At 42.2% G+C, this 23780-nt stretch overlaps 1 protein-coding gene across 5 annotated transcripts in view; it reads right to left on the bottom strand.

The window, feature by feature from the left end:
• Positions 1-197: 197 nt before the first annotated feature.
• The window catches only part of LOC127617536 (lysyl oxidase homolog 3B-like), a 34865-nt gene continuing 11282 nt past the window's right edge, over positions 198-23780 (bottom strand). The window contains exons 5-17 of one of the 5 annotated variants that reach the window (XM_052089500.1): positions 22411-22461; positions 21585-21659; positions 14890-15097; positions 14419-14599; positions 13459-13613; positions 11727-11897; positions 7544-7699; positions 5765-5924; positions 4392-4635; positions 2900-3015; positions 2646-2782; positions 2237-2348; positions 198-1140 (exon numbers count right to left, since the gene is read on the bottom strand). In XM_052089500.1, the coding sequence (XP_051945460.1) occupies positions 1067-1140; positions 2237-2348; positions 2646-2782; positions 2900-3015; positions 4392-4635; positions 5765-5924; positions 7544-7699; positions 11727-11897; positions 13459-13613; positions 14419-14599; positions 14890-15097; positions 21585-21659; positions 22411-22461 (1840 nt within the window). In that variant the 3' untranslated portion in view covers positions 198-1066. Of the gene's footprint in view, positions 1141-2236; positions 2349-2645; positions 2783-2899; positions 3016-4391; positions 4636-5764; positions 5925-7543; positions 7943-11726; positions 11898-13458; positions 13614-14418; positions 14600-14889; positions 15098-21584; positions 21660-22410; positions 22462-23780 lie in introns of those variants that run through there. The other 4 variants (XM_052089496.1, XM_052089497.1, XM_052089498.1 and 1 more) reach the window with 4 other exon arrangements.

The raw sequence follows: 23780 nt of genomic DNA, 5'->3' as shown, positions 1-23780 counted from the left end.
TAAAACTACTCATTTCTCAATAAAACACTAAAATATCAAAGACCTTCTTCAATCACCTCCAACAGATTAATTCTCATTTTGAAGTGTTGCAAAGTCAAAGCAGTTTTCAATTTGGTATAATGCTCAAATATCCTGTCTGTTGAATGCTGAGCAGAGGCCCTTTTAATGTGACCTTGATCAATAGATTATTTTTGTCATTTCAAATAATCTGATTATTGACTTTTAATTTGTGGCTCATGAAAGCTGAAATACTATTATCTGTATTAACTATAACACTTTATTTTCCATCCATCTCTAAAAGAGGAGAGCGTGACTTGTTGCTGTATCTGATCACATGAAGGCATAAACTGTTTAGTAGAAAAAAGAAATCTAGGATACAGTGTAAAAAAAAGTCAAAGCTTTAACAAGTCATCCGTGAAAGATCATTTCATTTGAGAGTAATGTAAATTGAATGTTGAATCAGAGCTTTGAAGCATAACATACATTCATATCTTGCAACAGCTTTAAAACATAAATGATCATCTGGAGTACAAAACATTCAAGTATTTTTAACTCACAGAGACAACAGCATATTGGCTGTGATGCATCAACAAGGCTTTTAAATCCTAAATAAGCACCTGATTGCACTGTAAACAATTCCAGCAGGCTATGCCCATGCACGGCCTTCAGGAATGTTCGTTTTACATCAAACCTTCAAACTACTTAAGCCATCCTCATTTGGAGTTCAAATGGAGTTTTCAAAAAAAAAAAGTACAATTAGTGTTATCCAAGTTAGTGTAGAGTTGATATTGGGGGCTTCACAATGTTTCTCTTCTGAGTTTTACCCCTTTGGTCTAATGGAAAATGTTAAGTTATTTTTATGAAATTCAGTTTGGGCTGAAATAGAACATATATGCTATACGACAACATTTCATGTCTGGATCTGAGATGATTTCAAGAATTCAATACATTTTGTGTTTTCTGTATTTGGCAGTGTGAGAGGATAACTAGTTTAAATGAATAAAAATCACTTGGCCTACATATTAGATTGTCTTAGTATGCTAATTAGATGAATCTGGTGAGCTGATTACGAGATCTGGTTGTTCAGTTGTCCAGGGTATTTCTCAAACCTTCTCTCAGCCTCCTCACTGAAAGCATCACCTGAAATTAAAGAAATGGAAAAACAAAATTGTCAGTACATGAACCATTTCTAAACCGTTCCATGTAATTATGTATACTGTAAATAGTATGAATATTTTTTTATGTATGTATAGAATACCAGATGATCCACTGTATTTGCTAAATGTGCAACACAGCATTGTGCACTTGGTACCGTATCCTAATCCAATGCGCTAGACTTGACTTTCCAATTCCAATGTGACAAATAAGGTATAAATGATGTTATTTACATTTTTTTTGATTCTGTGACTCCTTTAGATCTAAAAACGCTGCGTTTATGATGTGACACGACCAAAGTAAGATGCTCCAAAAACAACCGTCCTTAGAAAAGGCCATATTATAAAACTCTTAAATTTGCAAAATGGATTGCTGTGGACTATAGACCAATGAGAGGCTTATGTTCAATAATATGGAAATAAACATTATACTGCCTTCTAAGGCCACTTGTCTGCCACAATAATGTGATGCTTTTTTGAATGAATTATTATTTTTATAATATATACTATATTTCTAATAATTTAAATATATCTATTTATGATTATTTAATCATTATCTATTGAATTATTGTTATTTGAGGGGCTTGCAACATCATATAATTAAGTCGTCAAAATTGTTTTTCCCGATTGACAGCCCTAATTTTTACACAAAACTGGATTAAAATATATATATATATATATATATATATATATTTCTGACATGATATCTGAAAGCTACTCTCTTGTTTAAAAAATAATAATTTTATGGTTGCATAACAGCATTTTAACGTACCATACATGTATATACTATTTCTACTACTTTTAAAAGTATATACTGCACAGTATTCTGTTTTCGTTTGAAAACGCATTGATTTTGGTAAGTTTACACCTCTCATCCACACTTGTTTTCCCTCCACCGGAAACTAAAACTTCAGAAAATGCTCTCCATAACCGCATGCTTTGGAAAATGATCACATCATGAAACTGAAAATGGAGGTTTAAAACTTCAAAAGGATTAGTGTGGATGTGGCCTAAATAGTATACTAGTATTCCTTTCCAAACAGACAGTTTTGTATCTCTTGTGCTCTGTATTTGTGTCTCACCAGTATGGCAGTTATGAACCCAGATCCGGTGGCCATCGTATTTGAGGTTACATTTCATAGCATTGTTTGTGAAGTCACTCTCAGAAACCTCATAGTTGGGATTTATTACAACCTGGAAAAAAAGCAAAACACATTAACATCCCAAAAACGGCATTTATTTGTTATATTTCATAACATGAATAAATAAAACATAAATATTAATACGGGGGTTAATAACTGTGAGTCATATACTCTCTAACCATCCTTCCCATGATGACAAAAAAACAAGTCTAGATAATCTGAAATAAATTCTACAAGACATGTTGGTGATGACCGGGATGATGTTCTGAACCCATTGAAATTTACAATATTCTATACTCTACCATTCCTCGCATTATGTCGATGAAACCGAGACTGGTGATTCACTGACCTGTAGGATATAATTTCCTGGTTTGACATCAGTGATGTCGATCCACTGGCAATCAATGTCATGGCGATACAAATCCCAGCACCCCACAGTGATGCCCTGCTCACCAAAATTAGCACACTCATATCTCTTGGAAACACCTGTAATCAAAACAGATTAACAAATCTGATAATTACGCATCACTGGCTATGTGTATAACGAAACATAGCACACTGTACACCTTTATGGAAGAGTATATTTAGATGCGAGTCACTTACCCTCTTCACACTCTGTGTCTTCCAGACAGAAACTGGCTTTGTGTCCTTCTGCCACCTTAGTGCCGTTGGCAGACAGCAGGTCATAGTGTGTAAAAATATCCATACTGTGATAATGCCTGTGGAGTCACATACACATGTTACAATCTTGCTTTTGTATCCTCAATCAATGGGACATCCCTTTGGTAACCACATGAGGTGACTGTATTGATTATATTCCTGTTGATTGTTCTTTCCAGTACCTTTGGTACCAACTCGTCTCTTTAGCCTATAGAAGAGTTGAATACATTTACTAGCAATTGTATTTATAATCGCAAGGTAATCAAAGCATTTTTAGTCATGTGCAATTATTCTGGTTAAGTTAAAATTATGAATGTTGCAGGTCATTTGTGTATTTGTCGGTGTGACTGAGGGACTGACCCATGTCAGGAATTCAGTTAACGGTGCTTTCTCCTTTAGCCCGGCTCCAAGAGGACAGATTTACAAACAATAAAACTCAGTTTAAGAGTTTTGTTGTGTTTAAGTTTTCGGTCATTAATTCCTGACACAAATACAATCTTAACAGTCATCACTAAAAGCATATTTCTGCATAACTTTGCTCTGTACACATTATTTGCTTGGACATATTGTTCTATCATAATGTTTGTTCCAAGCTGGATAAGGTCTGTGTCCAGTGAGGTTCTCAACCTTGGGAGAAATGTTGTGTTCTGTCTAATTATTGTGTTCTGTGATTGTTTGTAGTTTTGGGAATTGTGTGACTAAGTCAGGGGAACTAGACGCCAGTGTATCTAAAGAGAAGACTCAGCTCTGACCCATTTCTGCTTACCAACTTGGCTTAGTGTCTTAAAAATATCATCCTTGAATGATTTCATTCACGTAGTTAAACAGAACGTCATGTTTGTAGGATTTCTAGTATAATCTGTACTGTTCACCTATCCGATCTTTGTACTTGTAAAAGATTGTGTCAATAAATTTGCATATGTCTATAATTACTGTTGTTTCTGTAATCTAAGTCAGTTCGAGGTTAGATCCTCAACTCATTTTCTCTTTCTGTCTTTTGCCTTTGGATATGTGGAGAAATCTGTCTTCAGTAAACTCTCTCTCTGTTGATTGAAACTTCAACTCTGACTACGTCTCATCATTGTTCATACTGGTCTCTTTACTGTGTATAACTGTATTTCCTTACACAACACCAATACATAAAGCCTTTGCAAAAGATACAAGTGAATATACTCGGTACAGATACAGACTAGTAATGACTAACAAGAGTCAAGTGTGCACAATGAACCAAAGAGAGCAATCAGAAAACTAAAAACAAAGACAATGCAGAGGCACCTCATGTGGTTGCCAAGGGATGGTGCGTGATAATCATAAAACTACCCATTACTTGTGTGTTTTTTAAACAACATATATTTATTGTTGATATTTTGTGAAATTTTGTCAAATTATTATTCTCCGTTAATTACAGTGAACTCAATATGTTGCGGTTGGTTACCCGTGACATGCGTGCCAGACCCAAGAGTGACGGCCAGCTTTGGGCCTGAAGTCAGCCCGGCCGATGTTATGTATCTGTGAGGAGAAGCGGAGCAGGCGACGATGACCATAAGGCCAGTTAGCTTTAGCAGCACTCTTGGACAGACAGTCTTCCTCTGCTGCACAATACAGCATGTGTAACGGTCGGTCCTCTATATATGCCGTCTGCTGCACTAGTGGCGCATTCAACACAAGATCAGATGCAGCTGGGGAAATAAACTTGGACACATTAATACATAGCTATCATATGGTTAAAATATGCAAGCAAAAAAATAAAAATAAAATAAAAGAATGGAATAGCATAATACCAAATTAAAATTGAAGTATTCATGTCATATGCTACATATACTGCAAAGTGGGATTTAAAATCAGAGTCTACACTGACAATCTTAATTCAAAATCTACATTTAAACCTATAAATAAACAACGTCTAAAGAATTAGAAAATAGAAATGACAAAATAATATGACGTGAGATTTTAAATATTTAAGATTCTGTGTTATTTTCTAGGTCACTAATCAAATAAGCAAATTTGTGACATTGGCCATGTTAACCCCTTTGTACAAAAGGTCAGATTTCATTACTTCCACTGAAGCACACAGGATACTCTTTGGGACATTGTCAGATCATGCTGGATAAAATGGATCATCAGGTTTTGCACACATCAGGAGTTTCTTCGGAGTCTAGTGCATGCAGTCATAAAAAAAGGGGGACCAAATACTTGAAAACTGAAACACTGAAATCCAATTGTTGATAGCGGCATAGCATGTTGGCCTCTGAACTGGATTTCTGAGGTTTTACTGTCTGAACAACAACTTTTGCTCAATGTGCAATAGTCCTCAGAAAATGATATGCTGTCTCATTTGTTTAGATTATCCAGACAGGTGTAAGTAATTAACATTTCTGAGAGCCAGATTTTTTCCCAAGACTTTCCATGTGATGTCCACTAATTGCAGACCAGTACACGAAAAAAGATAAACAACAGACTGACCACAACTTAAACTCTACCATCAGCAAAAGACTGACCGTCTGAGAGGTGACAATTTCTTAACGATCTTTGTAAAACACCAGAATGTTGGCCACATCACAGGACTTTTATACGATTTTATACATATATTTCCATCTTTTGCACTTCAATGGAAGCAAAGAATTCTGACATTTTGCAAAAAGAAGTTAAAAGACGCATTTGCTTGCATTTGAATAGTGACCTAGAAATAGTAAATAGAAATATTTATGATTAATTTCATGCCATAATGAAATCAGTGTATTGCCAGGTGTAAATTCGAGTTTGAATCCCAGATTTTCATTGTGGTTTTAGAAAGACTATCTTAAATACTTTCTGAGCAGATAACTCCTGCTGAGAATCGTGCGGTTGCTTTCTGGCAGTTGACTGTTTTGTGATGTTGGCACTGACTGAGAGACAACTCCTCTCCAGTACATTTCACTCCACTCATGACCATCGCGGTCACGTTACTGCTATCCCAATACCATGTTTCCTTGGCAGACACACAAATACAGGAACACAAACAAACACAGACAGAGTAATGAGCAGTTTGGCATGAGGACAATGATGCAATAAATTTACGAACAGATTTAATTGGTAAACAGGTCTCATCTGAAAAGCCATTTTCATAACTCTTAAAATATCAAATTATACTTTTAAATATGAAACTATAAATAATGAAATATATGATCTATCATGACAACAACACAGTTTAAGGCTGCACTGATGCTGCATTTTGAAAAGGCACTGAACAGCCTTAAAGGGATAGTTCACCCAAAAATGTAAATTCTCTCATCATTTACTCACCCTCATGCCATCCCAGATGTTTATGACATACATTTTTCGGCAGAATACAAATAAAGTGTTTTAGAAGAATATTTCAGCTCTGTAGGTCCTTGCAATGCAAGTGAATGGCTACCAAAATTGAGAAGCTCCAGAATCCACAAAAGGGCAACATAAAAGTACTCCAGACGAATCTGGTGGTTAAATCCATATTTTCTGAAGCAATTTGATAGGTCTAGGTGAGAAACATATCAATATTTAAGTTCTTATATATATATATATATAAAACTTCCAAATTTTCCCATTCTTCTTTACTCACCCATTCACTTGCATTGTGAGAACCTACAGAGCTGAAATATTCTTTTAAAAATCTTATTAGGTGTTCTGCAGAAGAAAAACATGTCATACACATCATTGATGCCAGTACATCATGAGAGAATTTTCATTTTTGGGTGAACGGACCCTTTAAATTGACTGAGTAAAGGCACCTTTAGTTTCTTCCACTCCTTTCATCTTAATTCTTAAAATGTTTTTTTTTTTTTTTAAATTAGAGCAGTTCAGTGAATCTAACAATGTCACCCACATATTCACCCACTATATATATATATATATATATATATATATATATATATATATATATACATACACACACACACACACACGCACACTCACACACACACACACTCACACCACAGTTCTTCTATCTATTTAGGCTAATTGCGTCTGTCTCTTTATGTAATCACTGTCTGACATGATGTACATTGGGGGGCTTTGTGGGGTTTCTATTCTAATCTTTGCTATTTGCAAAAGTAATGTTTGGAAGTCTAACATTTAAATTTCCTATTGACACACTAAAGTAGCAGATATAAATAACCATCTTAAGACAAGTTTTTGTGAAACATCTTATGTGCCTAAGACTTAAGACTTTTGCACAGTACTCTCTCTATATATAATGCAATACTATGCAATATTTCTTTATTAATACTTGGCAATTAAAGTAATATAAAAATGTTTTTGCATTACAGTAAATGTAAGGAAATGAACATAAGTGTCATAATGCTAATGATAATAGTGATAAAAAAAAAAAATCTTCAACTTCATGATCTAAAAATAGACACTGGCATATGAAGTGGTGATTCATTTTTTATAGTCTATACAGTGTTTTGTTAAGAGATACCACAAATGTGCTCCACTTTTATTCCTGAAAAAACTAATTTCTAATAAACAGCTTTTTCGTAATCATAAATTTCACCTAAAAAACAACCACATGCCTAGTGAAATAATACAGCCGCATCTGAGAGTATGTGTGTGTCCATGTTATGTACTCACTGTAATAGCATGCATGCTGAAACCCAGCCCTAGCTGCCTGCATGCCACCATGGCCTCTTTGGTGGTCCAGCCCTCACTGCATACACTGCCCCACCGCTGTCCCACCCGCACCTCCACTCGTCCTTCATATAGCGAGCGCCCACCTGACAGACGCATCTGAAAACACAACCTACGCCACGTCAAACCACATGCATCTTACCCTGATCACCTCACCAGTCTCTCTCTTGCCAGTCGCTACTTACCCACACACACAAACAGACTTTACTACTGAAAGACCAACGTAGAAGAGCACGAATGTCCATGCTGGTGTAGCTGGTAAGTCAGCATAGCCAAGCTGTTTAAAAGTAAAATTTGGATGGTAAAGCTGGTCAGCCAGCATGGCCTTTCTCCTGAAGCTAATTGACAGAGGAATAAATAAAATAAAATAATAATAATAATCAAATCTTGAATCATGAATTAAGTTATAATTTATATAATAATTGTATATATATATATATATATATATATATATATATATATATATATATATATATATATATATATATATATATATTTTTTTTTTTTTTTATTGTTGTAAACATAAACCTCCAGGGGCCAATGGGGGAATATGTATATATATATATAAAAGCCAATTAAGTAAAAAAAAATTTAAGGATGTTAAATATATTACTAGTAAACAAGACATATAAGATACATAGATATATACAGTGGTGGCCAAAAAATATTGGCACCCTTGGTAAAAATGAGGAAAAAAAAGGTTGTTAAAAAATCTTTCATTCAAAAAATTCACAAAAATCGAACATTTAACTGAAGTAAAACAATTGAAAGGGGGGAAATAGCTAATTAGTAAATAAATATTGTTCTCCAACTCATGTTGGCCACAATTATTTGCACCCCTAGAAATTCTTATGAGCAAAATATATCTGAAATATATTACCATTAATATTTTAATTTTTCTAGTACACCCTGGGTGACTAGGAACAAGAAATTGTTCAGCCATTCCTGTTTCACATGGGTATAAATATGAGGTAACACACAGGCCAAATTCCCTTAATCATCAATCACAGTGGGTTAGACTAAAGAATATAGTTCTGATGTGTGGCAAAAGGTTGTTGAGTTTCACAAAATGGGAAGTGGCTATAAGAAAATAGCCAAAGGACTGAAAATGCCTATTTCCACCTTCAGGGCAATAATTAACAAGTTCCAATCAACTGGAGATATTAAGAATCAGACAGGAAAAGGACGTGTGTATATATTGTCTCCACACAGAGTGAGGAGGATGGTTCAAGTGACCAAAGAATCTCCAAGGATCAGCAGGAGAATTGCATAAATTTGTTGGGTCTTGGAGTCAAAAAGTCTAAAAAAAGTAAAAATAAATAAATTATATATATATAATTATATATATATAGATATCAGAGATCACCTACATCATCAGAAGTTGTTTGGGAGGGTTTCAAGAAAAAAAAGCCTTTGCTCTCATCCAACTACAAACTCAAGCGTCTTCAGTTTGCCAGACACTACTGGAACTTCAAATACGACTGGGTTCTATGGTCAGATGAAACAAAAAAAGGAGCTTTTTTCCAAACCCAGAGATGGGTTTGGCGCACACAGAGATAAAGTACCACCCAATGCCCATTAGGGAATTTAGTACTGGATCTTTAATATTGTGGGGCTGTTTTTTGGCCAGAGGTCCTGGACATCTTGTTCGGATACGTGGCATCACAGACTCTATCATATACCAACAGATAAAAAATCAAAACCTGGCTGCTTCTGCCAGAAAGCTTACAATTTGCCCTTGTTGGATCTTCCAGCAGGACAAAAATCCAAAACAAACATCAAAATCAACACAAAAATGGTTCTCCGACCATAAAATCAAGGTTCTGCCATGGCCATCCCAGTCCCCTGACCTGAACCCCATAGACAATGTGTGGGGTTATCTGAAAAGGAGAGTCCACAAACATGGACCTCTGAATTTGAAGGATCTGGAGAGATTCTGTATGGAGAAATGGTCTCAGATCCCTTACCATGTGTTCTCCAACCTCATAATGCATTATTGGAGAAGACTCAGAGCCGTTATCTTGGCAAAGAGAGGTTGCAAAAGTATTGAATAAAGGGTGACAATAATTATGGCCAGTGCGTTTTGGAGAAAAATATTTATTTAATAATGAGATATTTCCCCTTTTTCAATTGTTTTACTTCAATTAAAGTTTAGATTTGTATGATTTTGTTTTTTTGCAATGCTACATTAGCTGATTAAGAAACCTTGTGAGACACCAACACAGGGGCGATTCTAGGGTCAGAGCTTTAGGGGTGCTGAGCACACAATGAGCCCCACTGCCACCACCCACCCTCTTTTCACACAAAAATAAAAAATATGTCTATTGAAAAATAACTTTATCATTTTAACATTGGTTCAACTAACTCCAAAATCCAGATTTATTTTTCTTTTTAGACCTTTTCAGAGCACCAGCTTAATTGTGAGAGTTCACACAGACAGCCTCCTGTAACAAACACAAAACCTTCTTCACTCGGCTGCTTTTCCTGACCGTTAACTCCATGTGCCTCCTTTTGTATCAACAGTCATCAGATTGGTTAGATTAGATTCAACTTTATTGTCATTGAACAAAGTAACAGGTACTTGGACAACAAAATGTAATTCGTCTTCTGTAAATTATTTACAAAAAATGGTTCATGAAAGGCTCTTTTTTGTGTGCCAAACTGAGTATGAGGGTATTGAGACAGCTTTAACTGTTTAGGACCAGTGTCCTTATCCCCTAAGTCTGAACAGCTCTCTTCTGTCTCTGCTGCTTTGGCTTGGTGGTCTCTATGTTGCACTCCCTCTGTCTCTTCATTTCTTTCACTAGTCAATTCCCTCTCATCCCTTATGGACTCTCCCTGTTGTTTTCCTCCTCCTTTATTATGAACAAATGTGGTGTAAAATAATGTTACAAAAAGTAAATGTAATATAGGCTACTTAATGACAATAAGTTAGTATAGGAGTATGAGTAGTTACTGTTTTGCTTGCCACTATTCACTATATGTCAATTTATTGTTGTTGTTTCCTCACCTGGTTCTTCCTGCATGCTGTCCCTTTCCCTTTCTCACAAATTCCTTTCACAAGAGAAGCTGTATTCTCCATTGTGGGTTTGAAATAAATAAAATAAATAAAAGCAGGAGACCGTTGCCTAGATAAGTAATTTGATACAACAACAGATAGCTGGTTTGCATTATCTGTTACTTTAGCTTAACACTTTTCAGAAGAACAAAAAAACCAAAAAACAAGACAGAGGTCATTATGGAGCAGTTTATTTGTCGCGCTGCTGTTTTTGTTTCACGCTCTAGCAGTTAATAAACAGAACTGCACGCGTCTTGCGGAAGAACACTGTAACAGGCGCTACTTCTCTCCGTTTATGTCTATAGACGAGTCACCCAGGTCCTGTGCTACTCCACAGCGGCGGCGACCCGCTGGACTTAAATAGTGCGAAAATAAACACTTATTATAGTTGTACCATGGTGATTCAGGATACTGACTCCTGTACTCACCGATATGGTTTCGGAATCGGAACAACTCTAGGTAAAAGGAAAGAAGTGTGAGACACAGCTTTGGAGCAACTTAGTTGATTCGCAACACTACATAACGGGTTCTCACTCTTCGTGTGTTTCACGCTGGATGATGGTCGTGCTGAGCGGTGCAGGTACAGAGGAGAAGTAGAAGAAGAGAAGAGGATGACACCATTTGCTAAGCGGGGGTGTTTTCATTTTCATCCTTAACACATACATTTTAAACCACAAACCACGGAGTATGTTTTGGACATTATTTAACCTTGTCAAAGACAAACAAAATTTTTAGAATAACAACAACATTTCTTACTCCAGGTTTTAGGGGTGCTGAGCTCCTTCTTAGGGGTGCTGAAGCACCCCTAAAAAGGGGCTAGACTCGCCCTTGCACCAACACAACGTGTGCTCTTGCTCAGCTATGTTGGTCTTTTCAGCAGGAGTATTCCCTGTCTGTCCCAGCACTATATGCACTGACTCTGCATTTTCATGTGTTGTTCTGTGTTTTTTCAAAGCTGAAGGCTTTGGGAGGGTGTAAGCCAGCACCATCAGACTGTTTGATGGTAGCAGAAAGTTCAAGACATTGTTAGCATGCATGTGTGTGTTGCTGTTACTGTAAGCATCCTACTTGTAGGCCATGGTTGGCGTACCCGAGGCCCAGCTGCCTGCACACAACCATGGCCTCCTCAGTGCCCCAGCCTTCTCCACAGATCAGGCCCCAGTGCAGGGTTCCGTTAGTCTCAACATGTAACACCTCCACACGGCCCTCATAGCGCGAACGCCCCCCTAAGATGCGCACCTGTGCAGGGCACAACCAGGGAAGAGAGATAAGGGGGCGTTCAGCTTGTAGATTATAGGGTTGACTGGGGCTATGTGTCACACTTTTTACTCCAGTAAACGTTTCTCAGGGTAGGGTGTTTTTGAATCCCATTAAATCTTTGCTACAAAAAGCTGATTAACTTTTGTAATGTTATTGCACTGGAAAAAAATTGTTCATTGAACACATTGACCTTTTGTGACAACGTGTGTTCAATGTGTTCAGTGGGATAAGTTGTAACAATGGGAACCTGCCATTGAAGATGTTATTATTGGCTATTTAACAGCTTTTAAAAAAAACATTTATGAGACACAAGCATTCATGAAACAAAAAAATATCTTAGGTAACATACACAACTATCCATCCACTGTATTAGACAACAGTTACAGTAATTATTTAAATGTATAAAAATACAACATGTGAAACATGACAGCTTGGCCCAATATAAATGAGATCATCTGCCCCAAACTGACATTTATAATATAAAAACCTGGTCCTAAGAACATTTTAACATCTTAGATGACCATTGCGTTAATTTAGCCCAGTGTGGATTTATTGCATTCACTTGTTTACCCAAAAACTGTTAAAAAATATGATATTAGAATTTCAAATATTGTATAATAGAAAAATTAAATAACAAATATTTTATGAATATTCTTTAATTATTAAAATTTTGTAATTGTATGAGGGTTTTGAATCAAACATACATAACCACTGCTAGAGAAAACAAGCAAATGAACTTTTAACTCAAATCTTATTGTTACTGAGCTATAGCCCTTGTGACAACTTTCACGTGTGACAACTAGCCCCCATCTCCCCTACATACAGAAATGGATTATAAAAGAGGGTTTCTAGAAGTGGATGCATCATGGTAAACAATGTTGCAAGACAATGTTTCATCTGTTGTGATTAATCATCATCGATCACAACGGATGATCAGTTCCAGTCATTGTCTCTTGACATTAATAATGTTACACAACATTATCAGTCATTCATTTTGATTCGAGCTTTTCAAAATGAATAGCAAGCACAACATCATTCATTGACTTGATCATGGCCGAGTTCTCCTTGAATTGAGACACTAGCAATAGATGCAAGTGGATGTATACAGCATGATCTCTGAAAATGGCAGTACGACAGAGACATGGCACTAAGTTCAATTAACATGAAATCACCTAAAAAAGAGAATTCTGTCATCAGAATTACTCACCCTCATGTTGATATTCTAAACACATAGAAGACCATACACTTAACTCATCATTCATCATTCACATTCATTGCATCGTTTTTTCCATAGAATCAAACTGAATGGTGGCTGAGGCAAACATTGTGCCTAACATCTCTTGTGTTCCACAGAAGAGAAAACGTCATACGGATTAGAAAAACATGAGGGTGAGTAGATTACTTATTAACATGGCAAAATGAACACATGAATTTGCACATGTAAACATTTCATTGTATAAACATGCTATTTGTAATTTATCAAATGAATAATCAAAAGAGAACAAAAGTATGTGTGTGAGTTTGTGTGGGTTGCTCTGACCGTCTTCTCGTAGCCCATATATGGGACATTACAGCGGACCGATGCATCCTCTGTGTGCTTGCAGTCCTCAGCAGAGATGTTTTTATAGTGACAGTTCCACAGAGAACGCTCATGGCCAGTGCACTTTACCTCATTCATATGGATAGACCCCAAACCTTACAGAAAACAAGCATGCACAAATCCACAACAGTATGTACAGTATAATAATATATACAGACACAGCTGTTTGGAAAAATATATAAACATGAGAGTGTATAGGTAACTTCACCCACACACATAAAAACACTGTATGTTTGAGAATTGCATTGGAGAACTGCACACTTTAATGGAGTCACAGACACTCAATTAAATCAAATATCGGCACACACAAAGCAATATTTTAACTGACAATTGTCGTGTATTTTTGTAAACAGCCATATTCAACAGCCATATTCAAAAACACACACACACACACACACACACACACACACACACACACACACACACACACACACACACACACATGTTGTGTTTCCATGTTTTATGGGGACTTTCCATAGACATAATGGTTTTTATACTGTACAAACTTTATATTTTATCCCCTAAACCTAACCCTACCCCTAAACCTAACCCTCACAGAAAACTTTCTGCATTTTTACATTTTCAAAAAACATAATTTAGTATGATTTATAAGCTGTTTTCCTCATGGGGACCGACAAAATGTCCCCACAAGGTCAAACATTTCGGGTTTTACTATCCTTATGGGGACATTTCGTCCCCACAAAGTGATAAATACACGCTCACACACACGCACACACACTCTCTTTCCCACACACACACACACACACACACGATTCATAGATGTCTTGTATCACTCTGAAGAGGTTTATTTTGCTATAATGACCAGCTGACTGCACTTTGTCCTGCTTATTAGATGGTTGCCAATCATTTTCTGTATCTCTTTCTCTGTCTCATTCTCACCTTGTCCCATGCGGGCACCAGTCAGGGCTTCTTTGGCAGAGCCAAAACCCAACTCTCTGCATACGACACTGGCAGACAGCAGGTTCCAGCGGTCATCACAAACTGTTCCCCATTCACTACCCTTCAACACCTCGACACGGCCCTCACCATGCTTCGCTCCACCCTTCAGACGCATAGAGGGCTGATGAGAAAAAAGAGAGGATGACGCAGGCGTTTAATGGAGGTAGTGTGAGTAGCACTAAGGAAATGCACGTAAAAAGTATTTGGACATTTAGCTATGCCACTAATAAAAATGTATGAATGCCTTTTCATTAACAAAATATAAATCAAGTGCCATTTATTTAAAAGAAATATAGTGCACACATTTTCTAATGCAATGAAATTCATACATTTTTAAAAGAGACTTAAGTGTCCAAAATAATCCAAATATTTCTGGTGCAACTGTATATCATACATATTAACCCACTTTACCGCAATTTTGAGTTTCCTCCTCATGGCAGAGTTCTGTGCATACAGGGGCCCAGGTATGCAGCTGACCACAGCAGGCATGCCTCCAGGGCAGGATTTAGTGGCATTGCCAAAGTTAAACTCTAGTGGACATGCACCCAAGTGCACCTCTGTACCTAAACATGCCACTGAATGTACCAGGAAATGATTCTTCTGCCGTTCAGCGTATAACCTGAGAGAGAGTGTAAGAAACATTGAGCACATTTACATGCACACCAATACACTGATAACTCCCAAAAATCAGCTGTTTTAAAAACCCGACAAAGCAAGAAATCCGCATTTACATTACATTCTAAATAATTGTAATTCTCTGCTTTTGACATCATACCATGAAAAGGCATGCACACAGCATATGCGCTCATTGGAAAAGCCATAAGAAAACACAGGTGTTGTGTCAAAAATCGGACTGCTTGCCAGATTTTGACTCCTCACTGCCTGAATTTCCCTTATCCCTAAAGCTCACCTCAACCCTAACCTCACTGGTCCCTAAAGCCCATCCCTACACCTACCAATAAGCATAAGGATTCTGGCCCTAACCCTAACTTCTGCACTACACCAGTTTATTCTTAAGCCTTTTATGGCCTTTACAGAGAACATAGGAGCCTGCTTTTACTCATCACAGATTCTAACCTCGTTCTGACATTTGTGTGAAATATAATTCTACACAGAAAGCTACTTCCAGCAAGCTTCAATTTTTTGAATTCACTAGAGATTTTGTCTAGGTCCCAGAATCACCAGCGGTGCTGCTTTTGTAGCTGACAACAGACACACATACACACTGTGTATATTAAAAGAGTTATTTTCCTTAAAAGAGTAAATTTCTCTAAAAGAGCAAACACAGCGGCGTTGAACGTCCTTTTCAGGACGCGTCTTTCTGAAGATGCCTTTCCGCCCCTGTGTAGTTTTTGGAGGCGGTGATTTCTCCCCACCTCTGACTGTCATAAAAACCGCCTGGCGTACCTGGGTTGCGAAACACTCAGGCAGCGTTTTTTATGAATGGTCTATGTTTTCAGTATGAAACCGCCCACAGTATGAAAACATAGCCATGACAGCATTGCGGTCGTAGGCTTTCTCTTGTAGTGAGAGAGAGCCGCTTCAGCCACCCCCCGCACCTCGCCTCCTTCCCACGGGATTGAGGCAGGCGCCGCGGGCGATGAAAACGATCTGGGGTCAATGATGGGCAGCGTTTCGCCGGCATGCTTGCTGTTTTCCGTCCGGGCTCGGGATGAGCATGCTCTACAATGGGTTATGTTTTCAGCCTGAGAACATAGCTGCAGCAGCGTTGCGATCTCTGCTTTCTTGTGAGGAAGAAAGCCACTTCAGCCGCCCTCCGCTCCTCGCCTCCTTCCTACGGGATTGACGCAGGCGCCGCAAGCGATGAAGATGATCCCGGGATAATGGCGGGCTGCGTTTCGCCGGGTAAAAACCGCTCGAAACCCCCCGCCCCCCCCTGCATGCTTGCTTGCTCCCCTCACGAGCTCGGGATAAGCGCGGGTCCGCCTAACGGCCGGCCGCCCGGTCCCTGGAGCTACCGGACATTGGATGACGACATCACCGCTGCATCGGAGAGCGTCACAGCGGCATCGGATGCGGATAACTCGCCTGGGCCGCCACCTACGGGTCTGCTTGCCCAGTCTGAGCCTGACGCACGGAGATCCGCTATGCTTCCCCGGGCTTGATGATTCACGGGCTGGTGCGCCGCCCACAGCCGCGCCACCCCCGTTCCTTCCCGGACGTGCACAACGAGCTGAGCGAGCCAAGCTTCCTCGCTCCTCCGCTCTCACTACCCTCGGCGGTAGAACGTCCCAGACCGCTCCCCCCCTGCATGCCATGGCCCCTCCCTGCAAGTCCACCGGGCCAAGGCACTTCAAGATGTGCTGCAGGAACTGCACTCGGACACGCGATGTCCACCCTCGTGGTCCAGAAACATAACAAATGGACTGGATCTGGTCGTAGTACAGGAGGTAGACAAAGCACGCTTTCTCAAAACTCTCCAGTCTCCCAGCTCCATTCGGCGACACCACCTGACGACTCCACCCAGCAGTCCTCAGTGGTGAAGAAACAGACGGAGGCCAGGTCACACGTCCTGCCCCGCCGCAAACCTGCCGCCAGGGGTCATGCCCTGTCTGCTCGCCGAGGGCATCCTCCTGTGGCTTTCAAGGAAGAAAGGAAGTGGTGCTCCGCCATCTAACGAGAGCGGGCCTAGCTCTCAGCCCCGCGTTGAGCTCCCCGCAGAAAGAGGACGCCCCTCGCCTCACAGACCCCCTCGAGGACCCGGAAGGCTCCCAGGCGCTCCTGAGACGACCGACCCAGAGACCGAGACGCTAGCTCCGAGGTGGTAAGACCTCTCCGCTCCCGGTGGAGGGCCGGAAGGAGAATCCTTTGTTTTTACATTTTCCACATTCTCAATAATAGAGCTATTTCCTTTGCCTCTGGGTCACCTGGCTCGCAAATGCCGTTCTCACGGCAATCTGCTTTCAGATTACGACAGTCCCGGTACACCGGACGCCGGCGATCCCGCCTTCCGCCTGCCCACGACTGTCCCCGGCCAGCCGGTTCAGACAAGTCCAGAGGACGCCAGCATCAGACCTCCTCCTCAGTCACGTAACCCGCCCCTGCCGGTGCGCGGAGCAAGGTAAGTGCTTTGAGTCTATTCTCAGCACCTCAGCCTCAGGCCGCGAACGGCCGCCCGACGCTGCATTACCTGTTCCGCCCGCTGCGAGGCCCCGCCGGTACGCCCAAAATACTCGTCCCTTTGGTGCCCCTAGCGTAGAGCTGCGAAGCGTGGCTTTTGCTTCCCAATGCATCACGCTGGCTGCACCGACCATTCGACTCGGTTACGCAATTCAGTTTGCCCGGCTCCGCCCCTTCAGGGGCGTCCGCGAGAAATCACGACCCTCTTAGCCAAGGGCGCGGTAGAGCCCGTCCCTCCAACCGAAATGAGGAAGGGTTTCTACAGCCCTTACTTCATTGTACCCAAGAAAGGCGGCGGCTTACGACCAATCCTGGACTTGCGAAGTTTTCAATCGGGCCTTGTTAAAACTCCTGTTCAAAATGCTCACGCAGAGAAATATTCTGGCTGGCGCTCAGCATCTAGATTGGTTCGCAGCGATAGACCTGAAGGACGCGTACTTCCACGCCTCAATTCTGCCACGACACCGACCCTTCTTACGGTTTGCGTTCGACGGCCAGGCGTTCCAGTACAAAGTCCTCCCCTTCGGCCTGTCTCTGTCCCTCGCGTCTTTACGGAAGTCGCAGAGGCGGCCCTTGCCCCGCTACGAGTAGCCGGCATCCGCGATTTCTCAACTACCTCGATGACTGGCTCATCCTAGCACACTCTCGAGAGTTACTATGCACACACAGAGACCAGGTGCTCCGGCACCTCAGCCCCTTGGGGCTTCAGGTCAACTGGGAAAAGAGCAAGCTCACTCCGGTTCAGAGCATCTCTTTTCTCGGGTTGGAGTTAGACTCAGTCTCAATGACAGCACGTCTCACGAGCGAGCATGCTCAGTCGGTGCTGGACTGCCTCGCTTCCTTCAAGCCAGGCACAGTGGTCCCTCTAAAACTTTTCCAGAGGCTCCTGGGGCATATGGCATCCTCCGCGGTGGTCGCACCGCTGGGGTTGATGCATGTGAGACCACTCCAGCACTGGCTCCAGACTCGAGTCCCGAGACAAGCATGGCACCACGGCACGCATCGTGTAAGGATCACCCCCGCCTGCCTCAAAACACTCCGACCCTGGACAGACCTCTGCTTTCTACTGATTTGGGAACGGTTCGGCAAGGCCCAGGTAGACCTGTTTGCCTCCCAGGAAACCTCCCACTGCCCGCTCTGGTACGCCCTAACAGAGGCTCCCCTCGGGACAGACGCGCTGGCACACAGCTGGCCCTCGGGGCTGCGCAAGTGCGCATTTCCCCCAGTGAGCCTTCTTGCACCGGTGCTGTGCAAGGTCAGGGAGGACGAGGAGCAAGTCACGTTAGTGGCCCCCTACTTGCCCACTCAGACTTGGTTCTCGGAACTCAGGCTTCTCGCGACAGCTCCTCCCTGGCGAATTCCCCTGAGAAAGGACCTCCTCTCTCAGGGACGGGCACGCTCTGGCACCCGCGCCCAGACCTCTGGAACCTCCACGTCTGGTCCCTGAACGGGACGCGGAAGAGCTAGCCGGCTTACCAGCAACCGTTGTGAATACAATCAACCAAGCCAGAGCCCCTTCTACCAGGCACCTTCACGCCCTAAAGTGGCGCTTGTTCGCAGATTGGTGTTCTTCCCGAACTGAAGACCCACAGAGATGCGCTATCAAGTCAGTGCTCCTGTTCCTACAGGAGAGGCTGGACAGGAGGCTGTCCCCGTCCACCCTCAAGGTGTATGTTGCCGCCATTGACGCCCACCACGATCCTGTAGATGGCAAGTCTTTGGGCAAGCACGACCTGATCCTCAGGTTCCTGAGAGGCGCCCGGAGGTTGAATCCCTCCCGGCCAGGCCTAGTTCCCTCCTGGGATCTCTCGGTAGTCTTGGCAGGACTCCAGAGACCTCCCTTCGAGCCGCTTGAATCAATTGGACTCAGGGCCCTCTCTCTTAAGACGGCCCTGCTGATCGCGCTTGCCTCCATCAAGAGGGTCGGGGACCTGCAAGCGTTCTCTGTCAGCGACACTTGCCTGGAGTTCGGTCCGGCAGATACGTCTGTGATCCTAAGACCGCGACCGGGCTATGTGCCCAAGGTTCCTACCACACCATTCCGAGATCAGGTATTGAACCTGCAAGCGCTGCCCCGGGAGGAGGCAGACCCAGCCCTTTCATTGCTCACTCAACAAGGGGTGTTGCGTCCTCGTGGGCACTGGCAAGGGCACCTCCCTAGCAGACATCTGTAGAGCCGCGGGTTGGGCAACACCCAACACCTTCGCGAGGTTTTACAACCTCCGCGTTGAGTTGGTTGCGTCTCGTGTTTTCTCAGGTCCGAGCCCGTAGAACTCGGTAACACGTGAACCGACCGGCCGGGTGGATCGCTATGCCCAGTGCCCTTTTCCTGACGTCAAGGTAAAGTAGTCGCCTTCTTCCCAGGGCTCCCACTCCGAAGTTGGGACCCTGGTCGATTCCTCCCCAGCCCTCCGGGTCCGCGGTTCAGCGGAGGAACTCGCCGACCCAAGCCACTGCGGGTACCCTGATGGCCACCCCATACTGGTATAGGGGCTCCACAGGTAAAATAAGAAGGCCTCCGGTTCGGACTCCCCTGTGTGTAATTCCACGGTTCTGTCCCCTTACGAGCGGACCCCGTGTCTCCCTTAGGCAGTTACAGCTGCCCGGTCGCCATGCTGTAGCAACTCCCCTTTCGAGGCTGGATCTACCACCGCACCATACTTTCCACACGAGCCCTAAGACGGCCGTGTGACGTGTCTACCACTTTTCCTCCCCAAGAAAAAGGGCAGGTGTGGTCTCCGCGAGGGTCTGGGTAAGACCCCTTCCCTATATGCGTGTAAGGGCCCCGGCCGTGATTGCTCTATGCGAGAAACATAGAGAGAAAGAGGCCCAGCCAGGCTGGCCCGTTCCCATGTTGGCAAACATCGCCTTGTTCCCCTCCCAGGGTAACTAGAAGGATTCCGATGTTCTTATGGGGCATTGGGGAAGGGTACGTGCAGCCAGGTACAGACGATGCGCGGCACTGGATGAAATCTCTGCCCGCCTCTGTATCGGCGGTTCACGTACACGGTTCAGCGCATGGCAAGATTGGAATGGGTCCCCTAGTGTCGCTTCTCCGACACAACGTGGAGAGAGCGACAGAAGGGGAAAGTTTGGTTACGTATGTAACCTCCGTTCCCCGAGGGAGGGAACGACACGTTGTGTCTTTCCTCCGCCATGTCGCTGAACTGAGCCACTGCTGTGGCCGGACCATTTCCGGCTCCTCAGAAAAATCCTGAATGAACTCCCATATTTGCCCCGCTTAAATACCCGTATGTCTGGGGGCGGGGTATGCAAATACTGACGGCCAACTCCCATTGGCCCTTTTCAATAGATCAGAGGTGAATATTGGCGCTCAAGAGAGACCCCTAGTGTCGCTTCTCCGACACAACGTGTCGCTCCCTCCTCGGGGAACGGAGGTTACATACGTAACCAAACGATATATATATATATATATATATATATATATATATATATATATATATATATATATGTGGCCTCTGAATTTTGCACAAGCTCAAAAAGACAGACGTGACACGTGACATAAATGTAACACTTCCTCAGCTGACTTCCTTCAGATATTCGATTATGCATTCGTGCATATTTTGACAGACACATGAAGACTGCTCTAGCTCGATTACAACTGTGCATTTAAACAGACTAAGTTTAATCTGTTAATTACAGATTTATTTATTTTTTGTATCAAAATATGGCATTATGTCCCTCAAAGTGATGTCAATTTGCATAATGCTGAAATAATTAGATGGGACATTCTTGTGAACTGGTGGTACTGGATGGTGGTACCGATTTGATCAAAGGTGGCACTTGGTCTGACAAGTTTCATAAACATACACACTGTAAGATATTCAAACAAATATGCACATTAAATATTTGAGTACAAACTGAAGTTTAAAAGCATGTCTGAGACTGGAAGGACATAACTGTGATTCTTTTTATTGTTTTTTATCTTTTTTAACCAAGGTTACCTTTTAGCTGCAGCTGATTTGCCTGGTTTAGGCTTAGAGCTAGTTTTAGGGTTAACCTTAGCTTTGGGCTCCTGCCTGTAATGCAAACATCAATTAAGCCTTCAGATACAGTACATTCATATTTCCACTGTAGCATCAACATGCATGAGCACAATTATTAATAGCAGCTGCATGGGAAAGGGGACAATGAAATTTAAGTCATAAATGAAATGATGATGCTACAAGGCACTGACAGAGTAATTATTTAGTAGAGTGCCTAATAATTACTGTAAGTGTCAGACTCGGTAACAGAAACTTTGAGGAGAAATGAGAATTACAAAATACAACATCAATTACAATAAATGTTTTAGATGATATAACATTCCCATGCCCGTTACATACTTAGAAACAAGCACATAAGAGGCACACATCCACATCTGAAGAGATTGCACAAGGTCAACATGCAGAGTGTATACTGAGTTAGCAGAGGGAAGAGTTTGAGTTAGTATGAGGGTGTTTGTCTCAAGAACATTTTCCCCTTAGAAAGCTTTTACACAAGCACAGCCTTATTGCAAATCTATGTGAGTAAATCTAACAGATGGCAAGAAGTTCTACATTGGGTCCCTCAGAATCTCTTTCTCAGATACTCACACTCAAGAAATTCCCAAACAATGCATATCAAGTTCACAGTTCAATTATAAATAGTATAACTGACTATCAAGAAGCTTGAAGCTTCAATGAGTTAGTTAGAGGATGACTATCACTAATAAAGCTGCACTACTAAAGGCACACTAGTGTTTAAGCTCTAGGGAAGGAACACTACTGGTTTCTTTCCCTCAGATGGTACCTGGCCGCTGTTACTTTAACTTTAGACTCAGCAGATCTCTTTCTGAGATGCCTGTTGAAAACAGTAAAATAGGGTCAAGCGCAAATACACAAACACACACATACACTCAGCCTTTCTATCTCTCTTTCTCTGTGTCCACTTCAGGACTGTTCAGACATGCTTGAGATAGGAGAAACTGTATAATAACACCATACTATATGAAAGGAACATTCCGGGTTTAATACAAGTTAAGCTCAATTGACAGCATTTGTGTTACTGGCATAACGGTAATAACAATGATAATTTCAACTCTTTCATCCTTTTCTTTGAAAGAGCATAAATCAAGGTTACAGTGAGGCTCTTAAAATGGAAGTGAATGGGACGAAGTTTTGGATAGTTTAAAGGCAGAAATATGAAACTTATAATTATATACAGGTAAAAGCCCTTACATTCATTTTTCTGTTAATTGTTTGAGCTGAAAGTTGTTTAAATCATTGTTTTTTAGATAATTTTCTGGTTTTAGGGTTTACATGGGAGTAATAGAAGAATCCCAAAGCGATTGGTCCAGCCCGGTCGTCCTTGTTCCCAAGAGCGATGGGTCTGTACGTTTCTGTGTGGATTAAAGAAAAGTCAACACGGTGTCTAAATTTGACGCGTACCTAATGCCCCGTGTTGATGAACTGCTCGATCGGTTAGGTACGGCTCGATTTTATTCGACCGTGGATCTAACGAAGGGTTATTGGCAGATCCCCTTGACACCAATATCCCGTGAAAAAACGGCCTTCACCACGCATTACACTAATTCGGATTACACCAAGTCGTGACGCTTCCTTTCGGTTTGTTCGGGGCACCAGCCACGTTTCAGCGTCTCATGGATAGGATCCTCAGACCGCATACTGCTTACGCCGCTGCCTATCTAGACGATATCATCATTTATAGCAATGATTGGCAGCGGCACATGCAACATCTGAGGGCCGTCCTGAGATCGCTGCGGCGGGCGGGGCTCACGGCAAACCCGAAAAAGTGTGCGGTTGGGCGTGTGGAGGTACGGTATCTGGGGTTCCACTTAGGTCATGGCCAGGTGCGTCCCCAAATTGACAAGACCGCGGCGATTGCGACTTGCCCTAGACCCAAGACCAAAAAGGGGGTGAGGCAGTTCCTGGGGCTGGCTGGCTATTACAGAAGATACGTGCCTAATTATTCGGATGTCACCAGCCCGCTGACTGACCTCACTAAAAAGGGGGCTCCAGATCCGGTCCAATGGTCGGAGCAGTGCCAACAGGCGTTTACACAGATTAAAGCTGCACTTTGTGGGGGGACGCTTTTGAATGCACCTGACTTTTTGTTTTGCAGACGGACGCTTCAGACAGAGGGCTGGGGGCCGTACTCTC

Source organism: Xyrauchen texanus, chromosome 24, assembly GCF_025860055.1.
Source record: "Xyrauchen texanus isolate HMW12.3.18 chromosome 24, RBS_HiC_50CHRs, whole genome shotgun sequence".
Classification (NCBI taxonomy): Eukaryota; Metazoa; Chordata; class Actinopteri; order Cypriniformes; family Catostomidae; genus Xyrauchen; species Xyrauchen texanus.
Note: the sequence above shows the minus strand (reverse complement) of the source record. Positions and strands in the feature narration are given on the sequence as shown.